We start from the raw sequence: 15000 nt of genomic DNA on the forward strand, positions 1-15000 counted from the left end.
CGTTTCATGCCTCATCAGACATTTAATAATTCCCCGGCCGTCTTCCCTTCCTTCTTCAGGCGATCGACATGTTCATGTCGTCCTGTACCGTCTTCGTGTTCTTGTCGCTGATGGAGTACGCGATGGTCAACGTCATCCTCGGGGACATGGTGGACCAGAAACCGCAGCCGGAGAACTTCATGCAGCGAATCTCCAGGAAGCTCACCATCAGGAGGCAGAGGAGTCACAGCGACAGGAGGAGGGTGAGGGAGGACAGCATCCTGTAGGATTGACTATAGGGAGCTTTTCAAGCACCCGGGTTTAGGGCGTTGAGTTCATTTTGTGCTGATTTTTTTTTCGTGTATTTTTTCATTTGATTTTTTTTTTCAGTTTTTCTACTTTTCCTTTATGTGATTTCAATGGATATTTTTCAAGGAGGATATTATTTTAGGATTGTCGTCCTGATCATTTCTTTTACAACTTTGACAAAATTTTTCTTGGTTTTTATGGGTTTTTTTCAGTTTTTCGTTTGGGATTTTTTTTTTTTTCACGTAAATTCCGTTGGGGTCTTATGTATATTTTTTGTTTTTTCGTGGTTTGGTTATTTTATTTATTCATTTATTTATTTTTGTATCCGTCTAAGGGGACCGAGATGGGGCTACCCAAAATTATATAAAATGATGAAGATTTAGAAAATCATGTACAATTTCCCCCATTTTTCCTCTTAAGCTTGATTACGTGTCCACCAAAGCAACTGTGGGTCTTCTTTTCGTTTATTGTTCTTTCTTTGTATTCCAAATTCTGATGAATATTAAGTTGATTGAAAAGACAGGTGATGTTAATATTTCCTATATGTTTCATAGTCCTAAAGCTGGGGTAATTGGTAGTGGTAAAAAATTTGACACTTCTCTGAACATTCCATTCCTTCCACAGAGCTGCAACGAATCCACCATCCAGGAGGCGGAAAACGGCGGCCTTCAGGAACCGCCCCCCACCAGCAGCAGCCATCGTCAGGATCCCCACGCCCACCACAACCCATTCCCAAGTCGGGCGTGCCTACCCCAAGGGCCCCCTCCACCGCTCCACCACCACCACCCACCGCCGGTCTCCGAGGCTCCCCCGGTACACATGATGCCCAAACTGGGTCCGGTGGCGGGCCCCTCCATGTCCCGGACGATGGCCGCGGAACTGAAGGAGGCCCGGGAGAAGGCCATCCTGGTGGACAGGTTCTCGAGGATAGCCTTCCCCGTCAGCTTCACCCTCTTAAATCTATTGTATTGGGCAGTTTACTTCGAGTGGTAGGAGAGAGAAAGAGAATCCAGTGACGCTTTCTTAAGGATACCCCTTCCTCTTGTTTTCATTTTTGACATAATCCGAAGCGCCCAACGCGAACATTTTGGTCTAAACGGGACTGTGTTTGACACACGTATACTCATAAGGTCTTCTTCATTTGTGATTCATCTCAGTAGGTAATCCCTCCCCCTCCCCCTCCCCCATGAGAGTGTTTTATGTATACCGTACGTATATCCACCTCTGAATGATTAGTAGGACAGATTTGTTCGGTGTATTTATCGTCCGCTACTCACTCTCCATAACAAGTGTCAGTAACTGGAAATTTGCGTAGGTTTAATGTTCACGCCGCAGCAGCTCACCGCAAGGCTGTTATTTTATATAACATAATACATGCATTTGTATTTCATTTCCTTCCCCCTTGCTTTCAAACGACCGTGTACGCAGTAGCTGCCATTTCTTAGAGAAGTTGCACCTGGCGATAGATGTTTTCTCACAAAGGAAAAACTTAAAATAAAAAGGCCTTTATTCCTCATTGTTCTACGCTGGCTTCTGCCCCCAAGAACGCTTGTGCAAAGATGGCTAAATCATTCGTATGCATGGAGAATCCCAAGCTTGGTTTCGCGCGCAGAAAGGTGACTTCAGAGCCCCTGGGCATTTGGGGGCTTTTCAAAAGAGGATTAAGTTACCACAGTCCTTCACACGGCCCTCTGTAGTGCGATGATAGAAGGCATTTCCGAGCTAGGTCAGAATGCAGCCATATTGGATTCTTCCTCTTGCATTCAATGAGAGATATCTCACAACATTCGCTGTAGGCAGGAGTTAAAAGGTAATTGCACTTTTTTTCCCCTCTCGCGAACCCATCGCCAAAGACAGCTTTCCTTGCTCTGCACGAGGCCCCATTCATCATTTTCAACGAGTAGCGAGTCTCAGAATTTGTACGTCTCAGCCCCAATAACCTGCCATTTTCATTTATTCACTTCAGTGATACCTATTCTCAGTCTGATCAAGGATCCGCTTCGCCAAATTCATGGAGACAACGCAACTCCTCCTGCTAAAGGTATACAAGTAATAGTTAGAATCCGCGAATGTTTGGAACTCCTATAAAAACGCTAAAAACAGCCTATTTTGTTAGTTAAAACTCTAGAAAAACCCACTAAAAATGTTCATACTTGGTTTTTTTAATATTTTTATCACAAAAAGTGCATTTTATGATGAAATTGATTTAAAAAAAAAAAAACAGGAATTTGTGGATATTTCTCATAGAAAAATACAGCGAATGTGCTCATTTTCCGCGAATAATGCGGGGAAACATTCCCGAGAGAAATCTGCAAATGTGTGAGTCAGCGAATCCAGAGAACTCGAATACGGGGGTCCACTGTATTACCAAAAGGCACAAAACACGTTAGGAACCAATGCTAGGGGTTCAGCCTTCATTTTCCCCCTTCGCCGGCGTCTTGCTTTTACAAAAATGTGCTTTACTCTAATGGAAACATGTCAGAAAATCAGCCTCGTATGGGAATGCATATGCTGTATATTCTGTGTAACGTATTCCTGGGTTCTTATATTAACTCCTGCACAAGCAGAGCTGTGCTTTGGTGTTTAGCATCCAGCTACTGAGTGGTATATGAGGAATCAAAAAGGGTGGGTTTGGAGTTTATATATATATATATATATATTATATATATATATATATATATATATATATATATATATATATATATATATAGCTTGATTGCTCGGTATATTTGTGATGCAGTCTTACATGAACAAACATTATTTACTACTTATGCATTGCTATTTGCAACCTGTTACGAACAGTAGAGTAAATAAACAGATGCAATTTCAATGTCACGAACAAGCCATCCCAGGAAGAGGTGCAGGTGTGCAGTGGGTACTTTCCTCCCATTTTCTTTATTTTTAGTTGATATGAATCAAGAGAAAACGGTCTCATCAGGAGAAAAGTTGCCTGTATGCAGGCATCAAAGATGATCTGATTTTTATGCATCAAGAAACATGCTCAATGTGCTCTTTTTAACATTCCACTGTTTATAACCCACCAGAATTTAACTTTAATAGGTGAAATTGTTGTCCCAAATTGCTTCAAAGATTTATTAGGAATTCACACGAGTTGTAAATATAATTATCAATATTATCAGCTGTAGTATTAGTGGTAGGCGTTCATATTATTTTGACTGTGCTGTGATCGAATCATGTGTTAACAGAGTCATGTGATTATGAAATATATGTATATGTATGCATATATATGTATGTATGTGTACATATATATATATATATATATATATATATATATATATATATATATATATATATATATATATATCTATATATATTGTGCATATGCGGAAATATACTCAGATTAAAGACTTCCAAAATAAGAATTAAAAAAAAAGCTTCAACGTCAACATCTTTTTGCTTGTTTGGTTGAGCATTTCTTCTCCCCCCCCTCCCTAATCACCCCTCCCCCTCTTTCACCGGCAAACTTTGGAATAGTTCTCCATCATATTCTGTTTTCACGGAGCTATAAATCTTTCACGAGATTTGTCTGTCGCTTCCCAAGTAGGTTAAGGCAAACTATTTATTTATTTATGTATTTATCTTTTGTTTTATCTAGTTATTCCCTTTCAGTCCTGGCCTTGATAGGAAATTGGGTAGCCTGTCTCGGTATCCTTCTATGATTTAAATAGTTCATGCAGTTGTAGCTCGGACCAGTCTTCACTAAATTTGGAAAGTCATTCGCCTTGTAAGCTTAGCCTGTGGATGTTTCCCCAAAGTGACGGGTTTAAATACTGTCATTCAGTTGATCCTAAGGCTTATTTTTATTACCCCTTAATGGGCCTACTAAAATTGCTTTTAAACTCAATCAATCAGTCAAGCTCACTTTTCACTCTTCGCAAAAACTGGGTCAAAGTGTACCAATTATTCTATTCTTCATTTGCCCTGAGTATTCTGGAGCCGTTTCAAAGGCCAATCCCCACTACTACTACTACTACAACTTCTGTCATTCACGGATATTAATAGATGTCTCTCTTTCTTCATTCGTTCATAGATTTCTTTAGCCGAACAATGCACATCCTTAGGAATCCTAAGATTATATTTGCTTCAGTACTCGGGATAAAATGAAGTGGTGATCATGTGGAGGAGAGAGAGAAGGAGAGAGTAACCCTTTTGACGTAAATTTGCACAATTTCCTTGACGAATAAAGCTCCTTGGAAACATAACCTGCGCTACCTAGAACTTAGTGCTCTCCTCTCTCTCTCTCTCTCTCTCTCTCTCTCTCTCTCTCTCTCTCTCTCTCTCTCTCTCTCTCTCTCTCTCTCTCTCTCTCTCAAAACTTTGTGTGCGTGTACGTGTTTTTTATGTATAAGTTCTGTATTCACTGGAACACACTCACATATGTACGTATATAAATACATATATATGTATATGTATATATATATATATATATATATATATATATATACACACACACACATACATACATATATATGTATATCCTTAAATCCACGGTAGAAGGTGAGTGAAACTGGGATTTGGAACAAGTACTTTCGTAGTTTATTTCTACGTTTTCAAGTACTTGTTCCAAGTGGCCAGTTTCACCACCTTCTAACGTGGATTTAAAGATATTCTCAAGCACGTATTCCTTCGTGCTACATCGGATATATATATATATATATATATATATATATCGGATATATATATATATATATATATATATATACATATATATATTATATATGTATAGTGTTTGTGTGTGTGTATTTGTATGCATTTATGTGCATGTATTAATGAGGAGCGGAAGATTAGATGTATAACTGTACGTGTATGTATGCATCTACACATGGATGTATATAAAATACAAGTAACTTTTATATTTGTTTCTCAATATATATACATCCAGCTTTTAAGAAAGGAAAAAAAGAAAGTCATTGTTGTGTGTCACACACCGGTAGCGTAGTTCATATTTTCTTTTCTCTCGTTCAAGAGAAAATCTTGTCAGCGCCGTCTCTATTTTTATAGTGTAACAAAAGAAAATGGAGTGGGAGAATTGTCCAGAAATAAAAGGAATCTACAATCAGGAGATCACAGGAGGTCGGCAAAGTGATAGCTCCCTTAAGAAAATTGACACTGGCCATTCTAATTGTTCCTTAGGGCACTGGTTGACCTGGTCGCTGAAGCAGTTCGTTTGGTGAGCGACTGGTTCGGTGACCTAACTCATTTTCTGTCATTGACTGTCTCGATTGTCTCGTGAGTCTTCATGGGATTCAGTTGATGAGAGACTCAGTCATTGAAGCTCAGTTGATGAGAGACTCAGTGAGGAAGTCAGTTAAAGATAGACTCAGTCATTGAGGAACTCAGTTAATGATAGACTCAGTCAGTGAGGAACTCAGTTAATGACAGACTCAGTCATTGAAACTCAGTTGTTGAGAGGCTCAGGTAATCAGAGACTCAGTTTATGAGATTTTAGCAGATTTCTCAACTGGAAAACAACTCTTTTTGTTGAGTGTTACTCGTATTAATGAGTAATTCAGCTGCAAGGACATTGCGTTCAGTGTTTGTAGCTTTTTTCTCATTCATTCACTGGCCAACTCAGTCTTCAGTGACTCAGGTACTAACTGACTCATTTGCTGAGTAAATAAGGTGGTGAATGACGTGGTTACTGACTACCTCATTCATCCACTGATCCATCCACTCGGTCGCTGACTGATTCTTGTCGCTAGCTGAGTATCAGAGAATTTCATCTAGGTGAAATCATCATTCGCTTTCAAGATCATTATATCTGAGCAATATTTTTTTTCTCATATTCATGCATTGTCACCATCTCCATCGCTATTACTATGAGGTTCATGCTCATTATACTCATGTCTCCCATCGCTCTCGTTATCTTTTCTATGGAGAAGTTTACCGTCAGGTTGATGGTGAATCGGAAACTTCAATTCACTTTCACAGAGCTGCTTATTAGTGATTTTGCACCATTTTCCATTCTAGCCACTATCATAAGCACATGAACACTGTTTTATGTTGTCCCAAGAGCCAAGATCATGAATAGAACTACCAATTCAGAGTGAAAACTACCGTTAGCAAGAGGAATCTACCCGAAACTTCTTAAGTATCGTCCGAACGATACGAATGTGTAATCTACATGTAGTCAGAAATGTCAAAAATAATATATATATATAACAAATACATAAACAGATGCTTATCCACCATTGCAGAAGAAATAGAGTGCATAATATATCCATGCAAATGCTCAATGATAGAGATTTGACTGGCTTTTTTATATATGTAATCAAAAAGACCTATTTCAGTATAATCAAAGGGAGGGAGAAAAGTGTCGTCAGAATCCGGAATCGTCAGAATCTGGAATCGTCAGAATCCGGAATCGTCAGAATCCGGAATAGTCAGAATCCGGAATCGTCAGAGAATCAAAGCTTGATTATTCATTTGTTTGTCTTGTCTGTCTCAGCCTTCATTGTTGAATGGATTTTCACGAGTTTCTTTCTTTTTTTTTTCTACATAGAGAAGTGAAAGAGAAACGTGTTATAGAGGTGACTGTAAAAAATAAATACTATATGAAATAGATTTTTAGAAGCTTTGACGTCTTTCCATTTCCCCCATTTAGCTTTTAGTCGTAAGTTCCTGACTGAGCTTAAGAATGAAACAGCTGATTCAGAATGTATTCACAGTTTATATATATATATATATATATATATATATATATATATATATATATATATACTTGGGTAAATATATTGTCACGCGCTTTCTAGTGACATATAAACATATAGACTATGTATATATATATATATATATATATATATATATATATATATATATATATATATATATCCAAGACTTTTGCCTTATTCTTAAAATGACTATAAAATGAAAGTCGAAAGTCCTAAGATATTTTATTTTCATGTGAGGATCTCATCTATATATATATATATATATATATATATATATATATATATATATATATATATATATATATATATATAGTATATAAAGGTATTTTTGCCACGAAGGAAAAAAAATTGAAAAAACGAGTTAGCCGAGTACTTTCGGTCCTATTCGGACCCTTTACTGAGGCATACTTGTATGCCTCACTAAAGGGTCCGAATAGGACCGAAAGTACTCGCTAACTCGTTTTTTCAATTTTTTTCCTTCGTGGCAAAAATACCTTTATTTATACATAGCATCACGTTTTATATACTTCGTGATCAAGTTATTCATATATAGTATATATATATATATATATATATATATATATATATATATAATAATAATACATGTATTCTTATATATATATACAGATTGTAATATATAGATGTAAGTGTGATTATATTATAACCTCACAGTTGCATATTCGCATGAAAAAGTCATTATGTTATGTTTTTTCAAATATCCTGACACTACGGTCAGACCACAATGAATAGAAGTAGTGTTGGTAGTTACAGATATAATTAGTTGAAAAAAAAATAGCAAGAAAATTACGAGACAGCAGTTCAATAGGAACGATAGCGTAACTGTGGGAATAATGCGAGAGGATCATAAATAGTAATAGACAATTACGGATTATGAAAAATTACAAGGTGGGGCATTATCAGGCAGGCCAAAATGCAAACGGGAACAAATTTGCTTGTAATAAGTATATCGATTTTACCAGTGTCCGATTATGTCGGAAGCCTTTGTGCGGTTAAGATGTTTCTTTTAATCACCTGTTTTTTAACGTATAGCCTTTTTTAAGAATTTTGTTTCTAAACTAGAATTATTTGGAGAGAAACGCTTGTTTTGGTTTTTAGCATCATTTGTTTATGGAAAGAACCTTTTCCCGTTTAGAATTATTTTCATTTTATTTATCTCGGTTTTTATATGTTATCTTCTTGTTTTTTTATCTTTAGACTGTTAGTCAATCAATTTAATCTTTCTATTTTTATATATAATTTCCTTTTACGTTTTGAAAGCGCGTATATTATTTCGCGAGAAATATTCTGATGCTACCCATTTTATAAAGGCTCCACAGGTTGATACAAATCCTTGAAGTTGATGAAAACCTCCGCTTAAAAACTGGAGATTTATTTAAAAAAAAAATTTATTTTTGAAGGCTGATATTTTCGTTATTAGGGTGAGTACATTGTATCATAAAAACAAGGCTAAAATTATACGAGGAGGTTTGATTCAGCTCAAAAAAGACAACAAAAAATCGGCTGATATTTTCATTTTTAGGGTGAATACATTCTATACAAGTAGATTTGTTCCAGCTCAAAAAAAAAAATAATAATAATAATCAGCTGACATTTTTATTATTAGGGTGAATACATTGTATCACATAAAAACAAAGCTGAAACTGCTTTGACCCCAAAGCAGAAAGTACTATTTCTTTTATCAGTCAAGTAAACACAATTAGGAGTCTAAAGAGAGAGACCCTCGTTATGGTTAAAACAGATGTACAGTATTGGTAAGAGAGGTAAAGGTGGATCGCTTAGCCTCTTAAGATACAGGACGAACTGAGTCTCTCGCAGCTAAACGGAAGATATTCTAACTCCCATGGAAAAATAGTGGAGAAATGATTCTTACATATAGATAATCCGATTCTCACTCGTAAATAGAACTGGGAAAAGCTTATATTCACTTAAAAGCCTCCTATTCTCTTAAAAGTAGTGCAATATAATTCTGATTCAAAAACAAAGAAGATCAAATTGTTAATGACAAAGGAAATTACAATATCCATTCAAGAATAGATTCTCAGTCGTCTAATTCCCTCTCAGAATTGCTAGAAATTTCTTACTTAAGGATATGAAAGAGCTTAAATTATATCCACCCAGATACCGGGAAAGAGTATATATGTATATATATATATATAATATATTATATATATATATATATATATAATGTGTGTGTGGTGTTGTGTATGTGTATGTATAAATAGATAAATATAATATATATATGTACGTATGTATGCATGCATGTATATACACATATAATGTATATTAAGCATATAAACATTCACGCTCGCATACACATTAAATATATATTATGTATATATATATTATATATATATATATGTATATATATTATATATACAGTATTGCATTTTCAGTAGGGGAGCAGTGCCGTCAGTGCACCTCTTGCGGTGCACTGCAGGCATTACTTAAGGTTCTTCTTAGCGTGCCTTTGGCCCCTAGCTGCAACCACTTTCGTTCCTTTTACTGTACCTCCTTTCATAGTCTCTTTCTTCCATCTTACTTTCCACGCTCTCCTAACAATTGAGTCATAGTGCAACTGCGAGGGTTTCCTTCCGTGACTCCTTTCGAACCTTTTACTGTTAATTTCCGTTTCAGTTCTGAATGACCTCATAGGTCCCAGTGCTTGATCTTTGGCTAGAATTGTAAGTTCAGTTCAATTCAGGATTGCATTGATCTCGCTCTTAAGTAAAAGTCGTGACCATCATCCATTTACACACTTTTTTCAAGTAACTTTTCCACTTGGCAGTCTTATACAATTACAGCATTATGTGGCCTACTAACAAATTTCCCCATAGACCAAGGAGCTATACAGTTTGTTAAGCAGATTACGCTTTATGAGATATTCGTGACCAGAGCTTCAAAACTCTTGAAAAGGTCTCTTAACGCTTTTTCCTCTCTTTTTATTTTTATTTCCTCATTTCTGAGTAGATTTATAAAGTAATTCAGGATATGAAGGGCCCCACTATATAGGACTCAGTGTATTTACCTGTGGTCCTATCAAAACTGCACGACCGTTGTTTTGAGGGCTCTCACGAGCTGTTTCTTGCACCAGCAGAGGGGTTTTGTATAGCTCTCTCTCTCTCTCTCTCTCTCTCTCTCTCTCTCTCTCTCTCTCTCTCTCTCTCTCTGACTACAGAGTGAGTAATAGTGAATGAAAATCGAAAATGAATAACTGCAGGAAATGTTTTATTTCTTGGAATAAACGTGGGCTCGACGGGAGTGCCGTTACAACGTTATTTACACATATAAATAATATTTAAAGGACACACAATATAATATCTACATTATATATATATAATAAAATGAATATTATAATATTATATATTAATTGTTGTATGATATATACTATATATATATATATATATATATATATATATATATATATATATATATATGTATATTATAGTGTGTATGTGCCTCCCTTTAAATTAAGGCGTAGTCTAGACCTGTATTAAATAGTCAAAAGTCGTTAATGGGTACTAGAAGCAGTTCTAACACACAAGATCCCGAACATATCTATACAAACAAACAGGTCCCAAGCTTCGCCTCCACCCACGTGAGACCTGGGAAAACAAGACAGTGGCCCCTTATGACATTGTAGAAGACTTTTGTGGGCCCCCTCCGTTCCTCCGGTAGCATACGGGGACGGTAAGGTGGCGAGTGGAAAGTCTCCGGCGATCACGCCATATAAGAAAAGTAGGTATGTTATCGTGACTCTGGCAACCAGACTAATTAGCTGATAGATCAATTTAAAGTACACTGATACAGGAAAAACAGTGAGACCTTTTTCTTTGAACGAAGTGTGTCGTCAGTAGATTTAACAAATGAACGGAGGTCTCTGTGTTTTGCACTTTGTTTTAGAGCAATTATGAAAAATAGAAACTGCTATCCGTCCTAGTTTGGATGAGTGCTAATTACGTAAGTCGTTCTCAGAGTGACTCAAGTTTAGAGTCTTAAAAGAAGCTATTTTCTGAATCCATTCGCCAATGCCAGTGCTGAATTCGCTCATGTATTGCTAGGAAAGTGTTGCCGCTTGTCACTGGTTTGGCATACGTGCTAGCACTTTCTAGAAATGACTATAATATATATATATATATATATATATATATATATATATATATATATATATATATATATATGTGTGTGTGTGTGTATGTGTGTGTGTGTGTTTGTGTATGTATGTATGTATACTGTATGTACGTATGCATTTTCGTGCGTGTTTACGTGTATATATATGTATTTGTGTGTGACGGAGAGAGAGAAAAAACTGTGGGGAATTGTAGTACATATATATAAAACCTTATTATATATATATATATATATATATATATATATATGTGTGTGTGTGTGTGTGTGTGTGTGTGTGTGTGTTTAGAAAGGGGAAGTGAAAAGTAAAGATTAATTTTGTAAAATAAAAAAAAAAAATATTTCAGTTATTTATGATAATCAATCTTGAGCAACCGCGCGTCGTATTTTGGAAAAGCGAGCAGCTTGCGTCATAATAGAAAAGATAAAACGCCTCAACACTCGCAGAGCAAACCAAAAATTGTATACGAGTTGATCTGACTCCACGGGGCAGTGGATCCAGACAAAAGCCGGGCGTTGGAACCTTGGGAAAAATACACAGCAGCCCGGAAAACGGTACATTAATCACATTGCGTTTTTTCCCCAGCGAGGCGGCAAAGCTTTATGGTAATAACACGCCAAGATATTTTATTGCGGAATATCATTTGATAGTTAGGAGGTGGTCTGGCCCCGCCAGGCGTATTTCACGGTTGATGGACGAGTGATATAAAAATGAGAAATCCTCGCGCGAGGGGAAAAAATAATTAGGGATTTTTATCAAGAGTGAAAGGGTGAGGAGGAGTCGGGCATAGTTGTGTTTCATTGAGTTGAAGCTAGCAGGATTATTTATTTGATCGTTTATTGATAAATGCAGCGCGTTTCTTAATAAATATCTTAATGAACAAAACATATCGTAGTGGAAAAAAAAAAAAAAAAAAAAAAACCACGCCTCAGTGCATGGTCGGTATGGTGTTGGCGTGCCACCTTGTTGGCCAAGAGTCCGATTATCGGGCATTCCATTGATATGTGAGAAATGTTTATTTCTAGTGATAAAGTTCACTCTCGACGTGGTTCGGGAGTCAAGCAAAACCGTTGGTCCCGTGGCTCAATAACCAATGGTTCCAAGCAACGTCAAAACACCTTACAAACAAACATATCGTAGTGAATTGATTATCTCTCAATATTCCTTCCTGAAATATGCAGCGCTCTCATTTTCTCGACGTGACCAAGGCAACGCAGTGCTCTGTGATCTGTTCTCTCAGTTTGGTTTTGCCATGCCACACCGAATTTATCGTGCTTTCCATTTTCCTTGTACCTCAGACACTGTGCAAATAAATAATTTCAACAGGCAATAAATTTTTTTATACGCATTCATTCATATATATATATATATATATATATATATATATATATATATATATATATATATATATATATTATGTCTGTGTGTGTGTGTGTGTATGTATGTATGTATATACGTATATTTACATATGCACACACACACACACACACATATATATATATATATATATATATATATATATATATATATATATATACACACGTGTTTGTGTGTTCGTGTATGTCTGTGTATATGCAGATACATAATATACATTTAATATGGAAGTGTATCTATATCTGTACGCGTGAGGTAAACGACATACATAGTAACTACATTTTTTAATTATAAAAAAATTCATATGAAGTATTTACAAATAATAAATGAGAATACGATGATTATAATAACAGTTAAAAATGGTTTTTTTTTTTAACTGGTTCAATACAAAACCAGTAATCAAGTACAAAAGTTGTGAATTATATCAGTTGCTGAGAATATACAGGAAAGTCCAAGTAGAGAAATAATAATAATAATAATAATAATAATAATAATAATAATAATAATAATAATAATTTGCCATGAAAATTTGGCACAATGTTTTATTGGCAAGGAGGGATGAGCACCATTGATACTTCAACATATTTCGTTCAAAGGTTCAGTAGACCACATTGCTGGGATGGTAGGTCGGGTCGTATTGGTCAGCGGGTAGCTGTTTTGGGCACATTTATTATTTATTAATTTGTTATTATAGAAATTAGATTAAAAAAAAAAAAACTTCTTAGACCCTTACAGAAAGAGACAGTGGAGAGACCAACACTGTGATTATGTGTGTCAACCTAGACACCACTTAATCCAGCTAAAAACTTTTTGCAACGTCACATAAACAGATGGATCAGCGAATAAATTACTTTAAAACCAATACACTTTGCTAAATGTGATTAAACCATTATTCAGGTGTCTTTGATACAGTTAACTCCAGTTCTGAAACTGGTTAGTTTACAATGGGGCCTTGCTATGGTACTACAGTCCATGTACTAGACAAAGGTTACATTGACCAAAGATTTAACAGCTTCGACTTGTTTTTTTCTCCTCATCCGCGGTGGTTAGGAGGTAGCTGGGCAGTTGATCCAGTACTCACGAGCATCCTGAGGGTATCCTGCGTACGGTCTGATGTTGGTACTGTCGTACTTCCAGAACTGGGTTCCTTTCAGGAAGTAGGACTCGCCTGCAGAGTAGGGGAATTGGGGATTAAGGTCACAGATACAAGAGGGTCAGTCATCGCATCCAATATTATGGTTTAAAGGAGTTATACTTTCTGGTTTGGACTTTGGAAGTGCTTAGAGTTTTAACATTTAAAATGTGCTCGGCTCTAGATTAAATTTTTTTTATAGAAGAGTAACGTTACATATTTTTTAAACTGTTTTATTTAGAATGCTAACATTAATTACCCCCTAAACTGGGACTGTATAAGTACTTTGAACAGATGAAGTTGCTCAACAATGCCTCCTGTCAATTAAATTTCGCTAAATGTAGCGAACTAAACTCACTTAGCGTGGATCAACAGACGTCCAGCACAGCAAAGTCTTTCCACCCTTATATGGTTACAAGGTAAATTTGCAGGATTACAAGCCCAACTACCACTGAAGGAAAAAACACTTGAGATACAGCACCATCTACATTTACAACCAACACGTGTTCTGCATCGTTAAATTCAGTAAAAAGAAAAAAAATTAAACAGGAAAACTCACCATCATTCCATGTGAAGACGTCGTCCAGGTCGCCTGGAATTCCGTTCCACTTCTTCATGTCTCTGGGATATCCTTCGTCCATCTTCCCCGTGACGTCATCGTAACGGAAGTACCAGTTGCGGCTGGTTAAAAAAGAATACGAGTCTTCATTAACATCACTTTGGCGTAGGCTTTGTTAATGTTAAAGTAGTCATCGCTCATTAATTCACATAATAATATCTAAGACGAAATAAGACAGGAGACGAGTATAAAAAGAAGTTTTCGAGGGATTTTTTTTTTTTAACAAAGAGAGAGTATCCTAACTGCAGCTATTTTCATGTTTAACTTTCTTATTGATTAGAGCCGAGTCGGGTTTTTTTTTTATTTTTTATTTTTTTATTTTCGCATTTCTTTTCCTATTCCTTCAGATCTGGGGCTAGTAAAGGATATTTAAAATTTTGTGTAAGAAAAGCTCTGATTTGTCAAAAACGTTACGTCAAAACAGTATGCTAAAATAAACCAGCTAATTGAGCTGAGAGAGAGAGTGAGAGAGATAAACGAAAATACTAATATAAAAACAAAATGTTTGTCCTACACAATCAAGACACCTTGGCCTAATCCACATCCCACAAAAGAAAGAAAAAAAAATCGCGTTTTGCTTTCTTGAGCAAATCCCGTCGCGAGACCCGCCCTCCTCCAAGGAAAAACATCTTGGGTGGGGTGAGGGGGAGGGGGAGGGGGGGCGGAAGACTCACCTGAAGAAGTATGTCCTCTTAGCCCTGGGCCAGTAGAAAGCAGCGTCGATCTTCGTATACAAATCCGGGATTCC

General features: G+C 36.3%; 2 protein-coding genes across 3 annotated transcripts in view; one reads left to right on the forward strand and one right to left on the reverse strand.

Annotated features, from left to right (window-relative positions):
- LOC135209993 (glycine receptor subunit alpha-2-like) overlaps positions 1-2937 on the forward strand; it is a gene marked incomplete in the record, with an annotated part of 455240 nt that extends 452303 nt beyond the window's left edge. Inside the window, 2 exon segments of the mRNA XM_064242724.1 lie at positions 60-242; positions 913-2937. Of these exon segments, the coding sequence (XP_064098794.1) occupies positions 60-242; positions 913-1281 (552 nt within the window).
- A 9833-nt stretch (positions 2938-12770) lies between these two features.
- The window catches only part of LOC135209994 (matrix metalloproteinase-17-like), a 36719-nt gene continuing 34489 nt past the window's right edge, over positions 12771-15000 (reverse strand). For both annotated transcript variants that reach the window (XM_064242725.1, XM_064242726.1), the window contains exons 11-13: positions 14927-15000; positions 14193-14314; positions 12771-13669 (exon numbers count right to left, since the gene is read on the reverse strand). The exon at positions 14927-15000 is cut by the window's right edge and continues 68 nt beyond it. In XM_064242725.1, the coding sequence (XP_064098795.1) occupies positions 13548-13669; positions 14193-14314; positions 14927-15000 (318 nt within the window). In that variant the 3' untranslated portion in view covers positions 12771-13547. The remainder of the gene's footprint in view (positions 13670-14192; positions 14315-14926) is intronic.

This window comes from Macrobrachium nipponense, chromosome 39 (assembly GCF_015104395.2).
Source record: "Macrobrachium nipponense isolate FS-2020 chromosome 39, ASM1510439v2, whole genome shotgun sequence".
Classification (NCBI taxonomy): Eukaryota; Metazoa; Arthropoda; class Malacostraca; order Decapoda; family Palaemonidae; genus Macrobrachium; species Macrobrachium nipponense.